Source organism: Akebia trifoliata, chromosome 12 (genome assembly GCF_017979445.1).
Source record: "Akebia trifoliata isolate Shusen 1 chromosome 12, ASM1797944v1, whole genome shotgun sequence".
In the NCBI taxonomy this organism is placed as follows: Eukaryota; Viridiplantae; Streptophyta; class Magnoliopsida; order Ranunculales; family Lardizabalaceae; genus Akebia; species Akebia trifoliata.
Window position 1 is genome coordinate 19,908,225 of NC_141386.1, and position 18,855 is coordinate 19,927,079.

Sequence of the window (18,855 nt, forward strand, 5' to 3'; positions counted from 1 at the left end):
AAATATTCTTGTTCTTTTTTGCAAGAAAAGTGTTCTTGCGCAAAATCATGATTTTTTCCAGAATTTTTTACGGGGGTGTTCCAACCAAGCACCCGAAAACAACAAATTACCATTTCTTTTGGGTAAGACTGTTTTTTATAAATACTGAAGTAGGTTCAAATCAGCACCAAATGTGTGCGTGTCACAATTGATATCAACATGATTTGAATAAGATTCAAACAACTGTCACATTTTATTTCTCAAAAGGTCCTTAATTATTACAAACAATGAGAAACCAACTAAACTTTGGATCAGAGATGCCTTCAATGAATAAGGACTTTAATGTTCCTCTATCAAGCACAAGGAAGGTAGTCTTCCTTTTGGACATGTAGAGTAGAAATTTGTTCAACAATGTCTTGTTGCAGCTGCTGTTGTTTCTTGTAGTTGATTTGCATGCAGGCTCCGAGGGGTTTACTTGCCAAAGGTATTACTGGTAGGTTGTTGCAGTTGCATATCTCGATCATGAAGCCATCTGGATCATGGAAAAACAGTTGATCCACAAGAATCCCGCCCTCCTCCACGGTCCTCTGCACATACTCAATCCCCATCCCCTTCAGTTTATTCTCCACTGCAGTCATGCTCTCACACTGCAAAAGGGTATTTTGGTTATTTCAATCTGACGTGTTCTTCGTACTATTTGGAATTTACTTGTAAGTTGTCCTAATCACTCTTATATATCTTTTTTTTTTTTTTTTTTTTTTTTTTCATGGGTATTCCGACCCATCAAGTGTGACTAATCCCACCTGTCACATGCATCGTCCACAGAAAGTCCTACATGCAACTGATTGAGAGTAGGGTCAACCAGACCTTGAACGGTGACCTCAGGAATTCATTGCTTTCGTAGGGTTTCGAGCACTAAGTGACCTACCCTTCCTGAGGAGCTTATCAAGGCCCAGCTTGCCTTTAGGCCAACCCTTAAGGTTCTAATCACCCTTATATCATTTTCATAGGTGCCTGACTAATGATTTTTATCTATTGGATTAAGGATTTTTTTTTTTTTTTTTTTTCATACTGAGCTTGCAATTCACCCACATAACTGATCATAAAGCTTACTGAAAAAAATGACTAAAACCAAATGGGTTGAAATCACCAATTGGGCTAATTTTTAGTGTATGTTTATAACAAAGGTAAGTTCAACTTTCAGGGCTTAGTGGTGGATCTACGAAAGAGACAGGGTCAGGTTGCAACCTAACTCCTCGTATTACAGGATCTCCAATCAGGAGTACTTTTCTCCATCTTTCCATTGACTTCATAGTTTTGAAATCCCCATTATCACAAATACCAAGTAGGGCACCTTTCAGACCCCGTTGATGATCTCATGAGTGTGTGTGATCCATCCTTTGTTAGACCAACACACCATAAATCAACTTGATGGGAGACTTATACACATTAAAAAGAAACTTGATTGGTACTTATATTGTTGAATTCTAACAATTTTTCATAAATTAGATCCAACTTTTTGGGGTACAAATCCCACCACAGTCATGAGCTGTGGACCTGAGAAAGTTAGGGGAATTAAGCGTATGATGACTGTGGGATAAGATCTTGCATGAGACCAGACCTCCACAATGGTTGCCTGTACATGATCCCAACGGTAGTATGTATTATGCCACAGAATGTACAATTAGCATGAGCAAAGACCTGTGTTGAAACATTATCTTCATACGAGGTTTCAATTAATTGGAGTGAATTTTTTTTTTTTTTTTTTTCCATTTTAATAAATGGATGTTCTTTTAAAATGATTTTTCACTTTAAAACTACCAAATTCGTTACTGTTCTGAATTTTTTATTTTTTTTTTAACGAAAAAGTGATCCTTCAGGTTTTGGAAATGAAAATGAACAGTTACACTCATTTTCAGTTCACGAAATGGTAATTCACCCAAGAATTTAAGAGATAATTTACCTGGAAAGACACGTGATTATCTTTGGGATTAATCTCACTTTTCTTGAACATGTTTTCGGGGTCTTCAGATTGTAAGAGATGTATGCCCATACCATAATTGAATAACCTAACATAGAAATTGAAAAAATAAAATCAACTAAAATATAAATATCTAATTTTTTTTTAATTAGATATTGAATCAAGTTATGCTAGTCTGACGAACTTAGTAAGATTAGAAATTGGATGTACTCCAAACTTTTAAATTAAAATACAATAGTGAAAATAAATATATTTTAATTTTTATGAAAGTCTAAATTTTGTGTTTTACATCGAACCCTATGAGGATCAGCTGATGTTACTTTTAATACCTCAAGTGACTGAACAGAGAGTTACTGTTTCGAAATTTTATGTGCTAAACTGATGAACCAATGACATGGCACCACGTGTGTGGAAAAAAAAAAGCGAGAAGAAAAGTGACTTGTTACCATGCCTCCACGAAATCAAAAGATCCTCGCCTCGTGAATGGGGTGAATCAGAGAACATTCTGATGGTATTTTCTAAAAAATAAAATAAAAAACACCAAAAGCTTGTCTTTTAATTTTGATTTTCAAAATGGGCTTTTGTTTTTAAGATGATCATGATCCATCAAAATCAAAGATCCTAAAAAAATTAAGTAAAATAAACTAAAAAAGAGAAAAATCAACAAGAGGCCATCAGGGGTGTCTTTTTTATTCTGAAAATGGGGTTTATTTTTTAAAATAAAATTACCATGCTCCATCAAAATCAAAAGATCCAGGCCTCCTGATTGGAAAGAAGCCAAGAACATTTTGATAAAAATCTAGTGATTCCTCCACTGATTTACACACTAGAGAGAGATGATTCAGTGATGTAAGACGCAATGGACCTTCCATAGTGTCCATCATTCCCTAGTCTGCAAAAATTAGAAAAGGAAAAAGAACATGATTCAGAACTGAACGTACAACAAGAACGATGAAAATCAAGAAAACTTAAAGCTAAAATCAAAATGAAATTTACCCTTTTAAGAATCTTTCAATGAAGAAGAACAATGGAAGAGCGTACTTATAGAAGCTCTGCTGTATGTGGTTCACTTATATGATGCCACGTTGCAGTAGGATACCATCGACATGTGGATGCCAGCCTTGCTAACTCGGCCCAGAGCCTCGGTTGTGTCAACTTTACTGTTTTTTTTAGTGAAAAGAACTTTGATCTCCAAGTGAATAGCAAAGTTTGATGTCCACGAACTATCATGGACCCACTGAGCCCCCGCTTTTCGTTGGACCCACATCCCAAAAATCAGCTTCATTGGTGATCTCTATATGTTTTTTCATACAAGTACCTATATTTTTTCTTAATCCAACGGCGATAAATTCCCCATAAAAAACAAAAATGCTCTAATCATTATTATTATTATTATTTTTTAATTTAATTTTATTGGCTAGGCAAGTAGGGGTTTTGTAGTGAAAACCGCTTTGAACCCAAGTCCTAGTAACAACACTCAACAAGCTATCCCAATATAACAAAGCTCTGGTTCGGTAATGAGTCGTTGGAATTTAAATCAGTTAATTGTCAAAATGGTAATTATAAAGAATAATGTTAAAGTGACTTCAGTTGAACCTCATATCACACTTCTTGACGTGTAAGTGTATTGGAACCATAGATGTTTTTCATTGAGATACGAGTGAAAAAGTATTTATGGTTTCTATTCACTTTCATGTCAAAAAGTGTGATATGAGGTTCTAACTTGAGTCACTCTAGCACGACTTAATTATAAAAGCACCCCACAAATTAATAAGGGTAACCCACAGATAGTTTATGGGTTAAAATTTTTGGAATAAGCTAATTTTTGGTGATGATGATTTCTATGATGAGATTGTCCTCACCAAAAATCAACCCATTCCGAAACTTCTAAACCCATCAAAATTGATTTACAAAAAAAAAAGTGAACAATTTACGATTCTTAAACTTATTTTGATGGGGTTAGAAGTTTCGGAATGGACTGATTTTTGGTGATGATGATCCCCTCATCATAGAGATCATCATTTCCAAAAATCAGCTCATTTCAAAATTTGTAACCAATATAAGTCAAAACAATTCAGTTATGGTGTGGGTTCCCCTTATTAATTCTTGGAGTGCTTTTATAATTACCCTTTTGAAATAGATGGGAAATCATCATGAAAAATTTCGAGGAATAAACAAATAATTTCAAGGGCAAAACGGTAATTTTATAATTTTAATAATTAAAAATTCTAAAATTAATAATTAAAATATTAATTAATGTAAAGTCAAAATCCTAAAATCAAGTCAATCAAGTAAGACTTAAGTCAAAACCCTAAATTCTAGTCAATCAAGTAAGACTTAAGTCAAAATCCTAAAATCAAATCAATCTAATAAGACCAAAATCAATCCCTAACCCTAATAGAATTCTAATTAAATTCTAAAACTATCTAAAAGAATTTTAATTAAATTCTAAAACTATCTAAAAGAAACATAATTAAACTCTAAAACTATCTAATAGAATTCTAATTAAATTATAAAACTATCTAAAAGAATTCTAATTAAACTCTAAAATTATCTAAAAAAAACATAATTAAACTCTAAAACTATCTAAAAGAGACATAATCTAACTCTAATTCTATCTAAAATTTTTTTAAAAAATCTATAAATAGGAGTCTCTATAACCTATTTTCGTATCCAAGAGAAAACCCTAGAAAAAGTAGGTCAAGGAACCTCCCCAACCTTTCCAAAATCCTAATTTTGAAGTCCTAACCCTTTGCCTATCATCCAACCCCCAATTTTTGCTCAAAAAACACTCAAAGACCCTTCAAAAACACCAATAAATCCATAAAAACTCAGAAAATTCATGGATCTAAGAAGAAGATACCTTAACTTGGATATCAGAATCAGATCCGGTAATGGGTGAATAGCAAGGAAGTACATACGAGGATACTCTCTGCCAGTGTTGAGGGAATCGTTGCAATCCGCAAAGTAACTTTCTTTTATTTTTATTATTATTATTATTATTTGTTATTTTTGGTGTATTTTTCAATGTAACCATTTTTGGGAAGTAGTAGAGACCGGCGCTTGCCGGGCAGGGTTGGTGCCTAATACCTTCCAACCCCGTAAAATGATCCCCGAATCTAATTTCTTTTATATTGGTTTTCCTTATCTGTTTAGAGTCGATGTTCGGTTCCTAGACCGTAATAACTAGGTAGCGACTCCCAAACCTCAAAGTCAAAAGTGGATCCGGGCACCTCGCGGATCAAAGGCGCTTTAAGTGACGACTCCACTGGGGATTATTGAGGTTCAAACTTAAAAAGCCTCAAGTATAGGAACATTGCAAAATCGACTTAGTTTTCTTTTTTTTTTTAGTTTGATTTATTTTATTTGTTTATTTATTTATTTTATCTTTTATTTTTATTTTTGTGGCTTGATTGTGGATTGTTTATTTGGATTTTGGATATTGTATTTTTATTTTTGATCCAATTAAGGGTCACTTTTTTATGACCGTAAACAATGAAAGATTCAAATTGACATATAAATTGAGGATGGAATCATGGTGATTGAGATGAGAGTCATGGATTTTACCTTTTTAAAATAAAAAAAAAATTTTGATAAAATTTTTTAGCACCTTACTATGCATGGGTGGCGAGTTGTGAAAATAAATTATTTGTAAGTAATGCGCTAAGAAACAAAAAAAACTTATCTTTTTTAATGTTGTTCGTGATGAGGAGAGAATTCTAAGAAAAAAATTCGCAAAAAAAAAATATTTCTATGCGTGATGTGCCATTAACAGAAAACGATTTTTTTTATTTTCATCTTCTTCTCATCTAATTATTTGTGAGTAATGCATTAAGAAAAAAAAAGCCTTTTTTAATGTTGTTAGTGATGAGGAGAGAATTCCAAGAAAAAAAACTCACAAAAAAAAAAATATTTATGCGTGGTGTGCTATTGGCAAAAAAAGATTTTTTTTTATTTTCATCTTCTTCTCATATAATTATTTGTGAGTGATGCATTAAGAAACAAAAAAAGTACCATTTTTAATGTTGTTTGTGATGAGGAGAGGATTCCAAGAAAAAAAATATAAAAAAAAAATATTTTTTTTGCGTGGGTTGCCAATAGTGAAAACGTGTTTTTTCCTACTTCTATCAATGAGAAAGAAGAGGACGAAAAACAACAAAGAAGAAAAAAAAAATGCTTCTACCCTTTTCATTTCTCTCTTTCTCTCTTTATCCTCTCTTTCCCTCTCAATCTAAATCGATTAGAAAAGCTAAAAACAATATGGTTTTTTCCAAAAATTCTGATTTTTATTTTGAAACCCAAAATTTTTGAAGAAAAGCTTAATCCCGATTTCTCTTTGCTTAGAGATGGGTCTGAAGCTAAGGATTAGGATTTTGATTCTACAAAAACCGTCTACTAATGGGGAAATTTTTGTGTTCAACATTACAATGTTTCAATCATGACTTTGTAATCGAAAATTAAGAGATTGAAAGGGGAGCGTGAACAAAGCTTTAGAGATGATTGAAAGAGGGATTTGAATCTAGATTAGGAGAGGAAGAAATACGACAGTCGATAGAGTGCAATCATGTCTTCTACCTGAAATATTTGGATTGTCGGATGAATCGTGATCAAGATTTATACTCTTTGTGCAATTCCCTTGATTTCGATTGGGATTCAAGAAGCGTTCAATGACAGGATTTGAGTTTCTTGTGAAATTTTTGATCTCCTATTTATGTGGGAAATACTTTTCAGTATCAAACTTCTCTATAAAAAAAAAATTTGTTTCGACTGCGCCATCGTTAAAGGATTCTTTTTAGCACACCAGGTTTTACATATAACACATCATTATAATGTTTTTCTTTTTTCTTACGGGTAAAAATTGGTGTGGCAACATAATTATTGGAATTTTTATTTTTTTAGGTTTCTTTAATAGTCAATAACAATTTTTCTTAAGAAAAAAAAAGTTCATTTGTTTAGTAATTTGTGTAGTACTAATTAATAATAGATTTCTTTTCCTTTATAAAATTTTTCTTTGCTAAAAAAAAAAAAAAAAATACATCACTCTCTATCTTCGCAATTATCATTATATTCTCAATTCAATATTCATTGAAATCCCGAATTGTTTTGGGTCGTTCAAAGCGATCATTGATTGGACCACCAAAAAAAGAAGTCTTTTTGTTTTAGTTCATTTTAAAAAAAAAAATTCTTGTACATATTTCAATGGTTGTTCAATGATTGATTATTTCAGTGCTATGCTAATTGATTGCATATCTGACATGTCATAATCTTGATTGATATATATTTTTGATGGGCATGTCTTGATCTTAATATTGATGTTATGGATACTTTTGTGTTTTTAAATCAATATTTATTTGATATCCATACTTGTGTGATCTGATCAAGCCCATAGACTTATTTATTTGAAAAAGTCTTCGGGTGCACCCCACCCTATTTTGCACATACCACTAGCACGTTTATTTAATTACATTGCACATTGCATGTCCCTTATAGCCAACGTGGCACTAGTGCGGGGCCCAGTCTCCTCGGAGATGTGGTGTCATTCATGAAAATCACAACTCCAGTCATGTACCTTAGGGTATATAAAACTAGGGCATCAGTACCGTTTGATCAGGTGACTCTGAAAGATATATCGATACACCCATGCTGGAGCGACCTGAGCCTTTGTCCTATTGTAAGCCGCATAGTTATATGTCCCGATTGCCAACGTAGTACTAGTATGTGGTCGGTCCTCTCGTGAGATGTTAAACTATTTACGAAAGCTACAACCCTATACTCATACCTATACGGTATATCAAAGGTAATCTAAATTCACCAATTGCACTTCTTTGTCAAAATCAATGCCTAAACGAGATCCTGACCCGCTATACCCTACTGTACGAGGGGGATAGACTACGTCTATTCTAAACGAGAGGTATTTAAGAGGGCCATTGCTCAGCATCGTGCGCCACCTCTCAACTGGGGATTAAACTGGCTGCTTTTAACTTAAGAGATATGGGTTGGGGTCTTAGATTATCACTTATATGGTATATCAAACCAAGTCACTACGTACCGTCTGATTGAGTACGCTCGAGAGGTATATAGGTGTACTTGGGCAAGGGTGGCCAGATAAATTGCATTGCACGTAGTAAACCTAGAGTCTAGGAGCCTTCTTATAGGTCACGACCCGAACTGATTATGTGTGTTCCTGGGTTGCTCTATTTAATCCAACCCAAAGGTAAGTGGGTGGACGGGTCCACACTACTTCAATCCAACCCGCAATACCGGTCGAACCCAGTAAACTTAATTGATGAAACATACCGATCAATATCAAATTAAACTAGTTAGCCCAATTGGTAAATGGATCTTATAGATCAACACATAGACCGATTGGATTAATTAGCTTAAAAAATAATTGATGAAGTGATTCAAATAGAATATTTAGATCCATTGGGTCAAACTGGCACAAATTCAAATGGGTACATGGTCCCAACCACCTTGTATCGACCAATTTAATTCAATGGATTAAATATTTCATATTTAACAAAATCAAAATCAGTAGAAAATCATATTAAGGGATGTACTGATTAGTACAATCTGGATCTTACTTTTAGAAAATCGTACAACCCTTAATCGTGATTCAAAATTTTTTAAGATTCATGATCAATCGATAAATCATCTTCATGTAATGTTTCGTGATTGAAATATTTCATCGGTTAAAGTTTTTGAATCTAGAGGGTTAACCAATGCTATCAAAAGGAACCTCTATTTCTAATTGTTAAAAGCCTACTCCACCTTTGATAAGGTTTCAGGATTATCATTGCACATAAGCTCAATCATCCATCGTCTAGTAAGGGTTGTAAGTCTGGTCAACTAGAAAAAACGTTAGTACTAAGTCAACAATAAAAAATGACTACGAAATCTCTCAAAATTACACAGTTGTTCCTTAAAGATCACACTACCTCAATCCTGCTGGTTGTAAGCAATATCTAGAGTCCTCAACCTATAGTCAAGTCCTTTGTGTATTGGTAATTGTCTTTTGTGAGTCTTGAATCAAGTTTTTTTTTTCAATTCATCAATATCATGTTTTCTTTAGATCGAGTCTATTATTTTTCTATTGAGTCGAGTTAGTTTGTCGAGTCATAGAAGTGTCTGTCGCCCATTCTGAATTTGATTGGATAAAGAAAATTTTTGAATACCTAAAGCGCATTAACGAATTAACTAATAATCTGGCTTCAAGGATATATTTTTCTCCTGAGCAAGTAGATAAGGGTCGGGCTCAACAATTTTCAATCAGAAAGCAAAGGTCATTGAACCTTAGAAAAAAAATAATTTCCAAGAAATTCATATAGAAACTATCCTATCCCTAGAGGAACAAGAGGGGATAATGAATTTACTCAGAAATTTCAAAAGACTTGTTCGTATGATCATATAAGGGTATGTTAGGTACAAGCTTAGGTGTTGTTCAACACGAAATAGATACTCGTCTATATCGATGGAATCAAAGAAGATGTTAGAAAATGTATTATTGCTATCCCCACTACATCTCGAGTTTAAAAGTTCATTTAAGCACATGTTATCAGTCGATATGGGAGTACCATTTGAGCTGATCTCTGATAATGGGTCGTACTTCAAAGCTTAGGTTATTACTTCGTGTTCAAAGTTCAGGATTTGATATCACAAATCATCTCCCAACGTTTTTAGACTAATGGAAATGTTGAAACAGTCCATAAAAAAAATCTCAAGATAATTATCAGGAAAATGTGTTAATCGCACCAGGATCCGTCAAAGAAGTTACCATTCACACTATAGGCATATCAGTCTTCCATTGGAGTTATTCCCTACTTTCTAGTATATGATATGGAAGCAGACTTAACAGTTGAAATGAAAATCCCATATCTTAAGGTCTTGATAGAAAGTCAATTGTCAGAAGCAGATTAGATCCGTCAAGGGTACAAAGGTTGAAGAAAAATAACTTAGAGTTCTGTACCACATGCAAACTCATTAAAGAAGAGTCATTCACACGTTTGACAAGAAAATCAAAGTTCTCCACTTACAAGTCAAGGATTTAACCATCAAACTTCAAAGAAAATTGAGCACTCGTCCTCGACCATAGGAGAGATTTATCCATTAAGAAAATACTGCCTAAAAAATGTCAGATTTCAAGATCATGATAGAATTGAACTACTAGAGTCAACCAACCTTGACCAGATCAAGCGGTACTACATTTAAGAAGGTCATCTTTGGCCGAATCAATTTTCCTGCTATCTAGTTCAATATCTCATTTCTCTCTGAACCAACCTTTGCAGTCTTTTAAAAAAAATGATGCATTTTTCTTTCTCAACCCTATCACCTAACTTAGGGGAGAGAAGAATTCGAACTACATTTTGGTATGATCCCAAAATTCTGGGATATCTAGGCAACTTGAGCAGTTACTTCAGGCCTGACTACATCATAAAAAAATAAAAAAATAAAAAAAAATTTCCCCACAAATAAAATTTAAATATTGTCAAAATGGGAAAGAAAATTCAAAGGAAAAGAGAAAATTTAAGAGAACATGCCACACAAGGGGCATTCGGGTTTTTGAGCCTCAGAATTCCTTTCTTTTTATACGCAGTCGTAAGCCTACCTATAAAAGTCCTCCTAAGTACTGTGTGAAAAGTCAAGGAACATAGCAAAGCATAATCAAACAGCAATTCCAGAAGTTTAGAAAAGGAAAAAAAAAATAGGGCTTGTAAAGTTGAAAACTCGAAAGGACGACTTAGGCAAAAAATTAAGGCAAGCTTGCAAGGTTGAAAATCTGAAAGGATGGTCTTACCAATAATTAGAGCAAAGAAAAAAGTCTGCTAAGTTGAAAACCCGAAAGGACGACTTAGGCAAAAATTAAGGTAAACTTGCAAGGTTGAAAATTCGAAAGGACGGCCTTGGCAACAATCAGAGTAAAGAAAAAAACTCGCTAGATCGAAAACTTGGAAAGACGATCTAGGCAAAATCTAGAGCATGCTCACTAGTTTGAAAACCTGAAAGGGACATCTAGGAAAAAGTTAGAACAACAAAAAAAAATAGAAGAAAATCTCCATAGAGTTGAAAAGTTAAAAGGCGGTTCGAGCCGAAACAACTGAAGTCCGAATAATCAAGTTCAACCCCAGCTTAAACCAAACAAAGACTCAAAAATCACGTGCATCGTCTATGATTGATCTGAAAATTTTTTACTTCTCCAAGTGAACCAAGAGGGAAAATGGTGGATTCTACAATGAATCTCGAAAGGAAATATTTTGTTTTCCTCAGCCTACTCAAAATCTTCAATATAAAAAGTCGAAATTAAAAGTTATGTCTTTATTGCGCTTGTGAAAATCAAATATTTCAAACCTTCATACAAGGGGCATTTTCTTTCTTCTTTGATATGTAGTTTCCCCCTTATACTCGAGGTATTTTTTTACAAGATGTGTTCAATATAATGTTTCTTGTCAAACCAGGCGCATTGTTGATCTCAAGCCTGATTAAGGTTAATCCTAAAGGATAATGGGAACCCCAGATTGAAGGTCACCCTCTTGATAGTAATTTTTTTTTTTGAAAACCCCTGAGGTACAAAAAAATTAAAAATTTCATAAATTTTTTGAAAAACTTTGAGGTTCAAACAGAAGCGTTTCTGATCTCATATTTGGTTTTGTCCAGAGATTAACTCATTACCCTTTCACCTAGAATAGGAGATAGGCCATTCTCTCTTTTCCAAATTCAGTCATTCTTTTCCAGATTCATTTTCAATCATTATTTCCCAGATTCATCCATTCCTTCCCAGTTTTACTCAATCATATGCCGCAAAGGGTTTTCTAGGAATTATGCTTAGATATCGCTGAGAGTTTTCTCGAAATTATGCTCAGATACCGCCAAGGGTTATCTCGGATTTTGCTCAGTTACCACCGAGAGTTATCTCGGATTTTGCTCAGATGTCGTCGAGGGTTATCTCAAATTTTGCGTAGTTGTCGCCGAGGGTTATCTAAGATTTTGCTCAGTTACCGCCGAGGGTTATCTCGGATTTTGCTTAAATGTCCCCGAGGGTTATCTCGAATTTTGCTCAGATGCCCCTGAGGGTTATCTTGGATTTTGCTCAATTACCGCTGAGGGTTATCTCAGATTTTGCTCAATTGCCACAAAGGGTTTTCTTGGATTTTGCTTAGATGCTGTCGAGGGTTATCTCGGATTTTGCTCAATTTCCGCCAAGGGTTTTCTTGGATTTTGCTTAGATGCCGTCGAAGGTTATCTCGGATTTCGCACAATTGTCGCCAAGGGTTTTCTTGGATTTTGCTTAGTTGCCACCAAAGGTTTTCTTGGATTTTGCTCAGTTGCCGCCGAGGGTTATCTCAGATTTTGCTCAGTTGCCGCCAAGGGTCGGTGGGTTATCTCGGATTTTGCTCAGTTGCTACCGAGGGTTTTCTCGAATTTTGCTCAGATGGATTTTGCTCAGTTGCCAGCGAAGGCTATCTCAGATTTTGATTAGATGCCACCGAGGGTTATCTTAGATTTTTCTCAGGTGCTACCGAGGGTTTTATCAGGTTATACTTAGCCAGTTGCCACTAAGGGTTTTCTCGGATTATACTCAACCAGATACTGCCAAGGGTTTTCTTGGATTTTGCTCGGATTTTACTCAGACAATTCATTACTCTTTCACCCCGAGTAGGTAGAGTAGAACTCCAGAAAAATAGTTCATTACTCTTTCACCCCGAGTATGTAGAGTAGGACTTCCAGAAAAGTAGTTCATTACTCTTTCACCCTGAGTAGGTAGAGTAGAACTTCCAGAAAGTTAGTTCATTACTCTTTCACCCTGAGTAGGTAGAGTAGAACTTCTAGAAAAATAATTTATTACTCTTTCACCCTGAGTAGGTAAAGTAGAACTTCCAAAATAATAGTTCATTACTCTTTCACCCCGAGTAGGTAGAGTAAGACTCCTAGAAAATTAGTTCATTACTCTTTCACCCCGAGTAGGTAGAGCAGGACTTCCAAAAAAAAAATTCATTACTCTTTCACCAGGGTATGTAGAGTACAACATTCAACTTTTACTCCGATTATGCTTATTTTATGCTTAGATTTTGATCAGAGTATGCTCAATTTTTGCTCCGTTATGCTCAGATTTTACTTGGCTTTTGCTCAGATTTTGCTTAGATTATGCTCAATTATGCTCAGTTTATACTCAAATTATGCTCAGTTTTTACTCAGACCACATGAGATTGATCTCAAATACACACGTGCACATTTGTTCCATTAGTCAAGAAGAATTTTCTAAAATTTAAGGATCTGATACTGCCAGTGAGAACTCGCGCTCGAGGACTTGACAACTTCTAGTTCGAGGAGAGTTTTATGCTCAATGATCCGAACGCCCAGACGAATTGCTAAATCAGGCTGTAAAATCAACTGTCACTAGCTTTGGCATTCAGATATTGCACTATCTACCGAAATAGATTTGCTATCTAGTTTGCTTCAACCCTCTGTCAAAAAGGGACATCTGTAGACACCCCATTGAAAAGTCCTCTCCGAAGGTAAAACGATAATTTTATAATTTTAATAATTAAAATTTTTGAAATAAATAATTAAAATATTAATGAATGTAAAGTCAAAATCCTAATATCAAGTCAATCAAGTAAGACTTAAGTCAAAACCCTAAATTCTAGTTAATCAAGTAAGACTTAAGACAAAATCTTAAAATCAAGTCAATCTAATAAGACCCAAGTCAAACACTAATCAATCTAATAAGACCAAAGTCAAACCCTAACCCTAATAGAATTCTAATTAAATTCTAAAACTATCTAAAATAATTTTAATTAAATTCTAAAACTATGTAAAAGAATTCTAATTAAACTCTAAAACTATTTAAAAGAAACATAATTAAATTTTAAAATTATCTAAAAGAATTTTAATTAAACTCTAAAATTATCTAAAAGAAACATAATTAAACTTTAAAACTATCTAAAAGAAATATAATCTAACTCTAACTCTATCTAAAAAGCTTTTAAAAAATCTATAAATAGGGGTCTCTACAACCTATTTTCATATCCAAGAGAAAATCCTAGAAAAAGTAGGTTAAGGAGCCTCCCCAACCTTCTCAAAACCCTAATTTTGAAGTCTTAATCTTTTACCTATCATTCAACCCCTAACTTTTGCTCAAAAAACACTCAAAGACTCTTCAAAAACACCCAGAAATCCATAAAAACTTAGAAAATTCACAGATCTAAGAAGAAGATACATCAAGTTGGAGATCAAAATCAGATCTGGTGATAGGTGAGTAGCAAGGAAATATATACGAGGATACTCTCCGCCAATGCTGAGGGAATCATTGTAATCTGCAAGATAACTTTTTTTTATTATTATTATTTGTCATTTTTTGTCTATTTTGCAATGTAATCATTTTTGGAAGTAGTAGAGACTGACGCTTGCTGGGCGGGGTTGGTGCCTAATACCTTTCAACCCCATAACATGATCCCCGGATTTAGTTTCTTTTGTAGATTAATTTTTCTTATCTGTTTAGAGTTGATGTTCGGTTCTTAGACCGTAATAACTAGGTGGCGACTCCCAAACCTCAAAGTCAAAAGTTGACTCCTGCACCCCGTGAATCGAGGCGCTTTCAACCTATTGGACAAGGTGACTCCTAGTGGAAGTAATCCCAATGCTCACCAGATAATAGACTTTGGTCATCGATCTGACCAATCAGATGCTCCTCGACTGATGGCTCTATACTTGCCTCACTAGCTGCAGACTCTGTAGTTAAAAAAACTAGGAAGGAAAGGGTGAGTAATAATGGTTACCTAATAGGTCCACAAACAATTCCTACTAATAACTTCACCTAACATAATCGAGTAATCATACTGAATCATTTCAGTACATGTAAAGTTTTTACAAATTAAACTACGATTAACTAGTACATATAGTTAAGGATGGGCAACAAAACAATTTAAAGTTCCACATAACATCAGTCATCAATACTCACTATATATTTTCATTCTTATACAAATATAATTGCAACATTGAAATAGTAAATAGGATTTTCAGTTTATAATTCAAATTAGAATAACATATTACATATTACACAATGGTGGAGTAATGGAATTAGAGAGCTGGGATTCACGACTGGATCACTCCCAGTCAAGACATGATGTTATAACCTTTTATTGGTTTTTAGTTCTTAATTTTGTGGTCATTTGCTGCGCTTACCACATTAGATAACCATTTATTCAGCTCAGGCAGGCTGCTTGACGTGACTGTAGCCAATGGGTCTCTTTTCGATGTGTCAGAACGTTCAACTATTCTAGATTGTCAGTGATCACTGACTAATCATCTTCTTCTATGCCTATCAGGCGTGCATGTGATTCCCAAAATATACCACTCTATTCATATACCACCTGTACAATACAAGTTCACTAGTATAGATAGGGGAGAATGTACTTGGATTTCAGTTGTGACTCCACTCTTATACGTGTCTCATACCATGTATGAGCTTGGTTGTCCTTACCGTACATCCTAGGATAGTACATCGCTTCGGATGATAAGACGTACTATCATTTCAAGCATTCACAAGCTCTTTAATAGCTCACAAAATATATAGATATATACATATATACATATATATATATGTATATATGTATGTATATATGTATATATGTATGTATATATATATATATATATTGTTTTTGTTTAAAAACAAAAAAGAAATTAACATAACAAGGTTGGGAATGGATATCTAGTTCCTACCATGCAATAGTGGCCCACTGGCCTAAAATAAATAACTGAACGGGAACATAACTCAGCGCCTTACGCTAACAAAAATTAAATAAACATGCAATTATAATCATTATCAGTGGATATCTATTTATCAACCTACATACAACACATCAATGTAAAATGTAAACATCACCCTTCGAGTATGATTCTGACATTTTATCGTTTCATCCCTTTTTGGTGTTTTACTTTTCAACTTTTCAAACCAATTTTTTATTTTTCAAGCTTTCAAATTTATGTTGTTCATTTAATAGAAAAACTACCAAAATTGAGTTAAAAAGAGATCCCAATAACTATACGAGGTAAAACTGCTAAAATTGATAAAGTTGATGAAAATTTAGCTAAGTGTTGAAAACTCAATTTTTTTAAATTCTTGAAATTGAAAATAGGGTTTTGAAAATGAAATTCTTGAATATGAGATTCAACACCATATAATTTTTATTGTCTAATTCAAAGTAACATAAAAGATATTCACTTTTGAAAATCTGACGAAAATAGTGAAATTTACGTTTTATTCTTGAAACCAAAATTTGGATTTTGATCCTTTGAGATTTTGATCTTGAAACCATTCCCATTGTTCCGAAATGGGGGGTAAAACATTAATTTCATTACAAAACGTTAAGTAAATAAAAAGTAAAATCATTTAGTTAAATGTTTTTAATGAAATAAAGGGCAACCCAAAAGTCAAAATGTACTTTTGGTCAAATTTTTTTCTAACGGTGGCTGATGGCGACTCCCGTCAACAAGCTCCAGCTTGCTCGAACGTTAATTTTTTGGGTTTTTTTCCTTCATTCTCCGAATACATCAACCTACCCATGAATTTAATGTTTAAAATTGATAAAAACACATCAAATTTCTAATTCTATCATAAATTGAAAATCAAATAAGGGTTTCTATGATTTATAAATACCACACATGTTCGATAAAAATTCTTAAATGCATATTTCAAAATCTACGGTTGCCACTAGGAAGTGAGAGTCTCCTATCGAAGTTCGTGTTCACCAAAGGTGATGACCTAACACAAAAATCAAGGTTGAATGGCATGAGAGTCAATGTTGGACTTACTTTAGTGAAAATGAACTAGGGTTTGCAAAGCTTTTGACGATGACACTTTCATTTTCTTCTATAATAGGAGACAAACCTTTTACTAACGAGATGAAACTCCGAATTGGTGGTATCCAAACTCACTCGTTGATTTCATGAGATATGGAAGGAAAGAATGGATAATGGAAATCCAAGGTAATGAGAATGTGGAGCTCGTTGATGCCGACGACTTTTGCTTCTTCGTCGAAGATCAACTCGAACTCATTTTTGATAAAACTTAAAAAGAATGGGTCGTAACCCTTAGGTTGAGAAAAGGTTGGTGTTTGGTTCTTTAGAGAAGAAGAGAAAGTGATAAAAGAAAGTCAACTTTCTTTTAAATAAGAAGGACTAAGGGCATTTTTATAATTTTTCAATTGTTTTTAGTTTCTTTTTTTGGCCGTACCTTGACTATTCGGACTTGAAAAATGACAAATGAGTATTCCATTTTGAATTTTTTTTCATTGCGAACCTAATGGTGCTGTTGAATGTTCATAATTCTCACTCTAATAAAAAAATTCATTCTTTAAGGTCCCACTCAACACGAAATTCAAGGATTTTATAATTTTTTTATTTGAACTCGAATTCGAGTTCAGGCTGAAGTATATATTTTGACCTTTTTGAATCCAATGGCGAAGTTAGTTTTCATTGAAAATGAATCTAACAAGATCCGAGTATTTTATCCTAAGTCTTTCTTTTAGAATTTTCTCATAATTTTATTATTAGATTTTCACAAGATACGAATTTAAAACTCGGGGTATTATATTCTCCCCCCTTACTACAAATTTCATCATCGAAATAAAAATAATATCTTATTCTCGGAATAGTTCTGGGTACTTAGCATGCATCTTTACCTCTTTTTCTTATGTGACTTCCTCAATGTTGTGGTGTCTCCACAATACCTTGACTAGAGGGATAAATTTGGATCTAAGTTGTTTTACTCTCTTATCAAGTATCTGCAGTGCACCTTCCTCGTATGATACATCCTCATCTACCTCTAAATTCTATAAATCAACTACGTGTGAAGGATCTGGCAAGTAATTCTTCAACATGGACACGTGGAACACGTTGTGAACTTACTCAACCTGTGGGGGTAGAATCAATTTGTAAGCCACTAGAACTATTTGTTCAACTATCTCGAATGGTCCCACAAATCACAGCTTTAATTTGCCCTTCACACCAAACTTGGAGATCCCTCTTCGAGGTGATACTTTCAAGAATACTTTATCCCCAACTTGAAATTTCAAAGGTCTACATCGCTTGTTTTCATAGCTTTTCTATCTACTCTGAGTAGTTTTTAATTTATTCCGTATAATGCGTACTGTCTTAGTAGTTTCTCCAACAATCTCGAGTCCTAACACCGTGACATCTCCTATCTCTACCCAACATATTGATGATTGACACGACTTCAAGTATCAAGTCTCGAATTGTGCCATGTCGATACTAGCTTGGAATTTGTTATTATGAAAGAGCTCCACCAACGATAAGTGACGTTTCCAACCTCCTCCAAAATCTAAAACACATGCCCACAACATGTCTTCTAAAATCTGAATAACTCGCTCAGACTGTCCATCTGACTGTGGATGAAAGGTTGTACTAAAGTTCAACTGAGTACCTATTGCTTTGTGTAGACTCTCCTAGAATCAAGAAGTAAATCTGGGATCCTTGTCCAACACGATCGAAACGAGTAACCCATACAATCGAACTATCTCAGTTATGTATATCTGGTTCAGTCTGTCGACGCCAAATGAAACTCAGATTGGGATGAAGTGTTTCGATTTCATCAGTAGATCAACAATCACCCATATGGCATCTGACCCATCACTGGCTTTCGATAATCCTACGCCAAAGTCTATGGTCACGTGTTCCCATTTACATTCCGCTATGGGTCATGGTTGGAGTAAGTCTACTGGATTGAGGTATTCTGCTTTGACTTGCTGGCAGGTAAGGCATTTACCTACATATTCTGCAATTACCTTCTTCATACTTAGAAATCAAAATTTTTTTCCTAAATCTTTATACATTTTCGTACCTCCTAGGTGGATAGAAAATCGGGAACGGTGTACCTCTTC

At 34.2% G+C, this 18,855-nt stretch overlaps 1 protein-coding gene across 1 annotated transcript; it reads right to left on the reverse strand.

Moving 5' to 3' along the window:
* Window positions 1-208: 208 nt before the first annotated feature.
* Window positions 209-2,959, reverse strand: LOC147389035 (glyoxylase I 4-like). The gene is made up of 3 exons (XM_086419891.1): window positions 2,690-2,959; window positions 1,943-2,048; window positions 209-626 (listed from the first exon to the last, which is right to left on the reverse strand). Exons 1-3 carry the CDS (start codon window positions 2,842-2,844, stop codon window positions 333-335), a joined length of 555 nt encoding a protein of 184 aa, XP_086276017.1. The 5' UTR covers window positions 2,845-2,959; the 3' UTR covers window positions 209-332.
* Between the last annotated feature and the right edge of the window lie 15,896 nt (window positions 2,960-18,855).

Excerpts from the sequence above, each read along its gene's own strand:
- LOC147389035 (XM_086419891.1), bottom strand. The coding sequence starts at position 2,844 with ATGATGGACACTATGGAAGGTCCATTGCGTCTTACATCACTGAATCAT. Across the intron at positions 2,049-2,689 it reads TTTGATTTTGATGGAGCATG|GTTATTCAATTATGGTATGG; the intron begins GTAATTTTATTT and ends TTTCTATGTTAG. Across the intron at positions 627-1,942 it reads ATAATCACGTGTCTTTCCAG|TGTGAGAGCATGACTGCAGT; the intron begins GTAAATTATCTC and ends ACCCTTTTGCAG.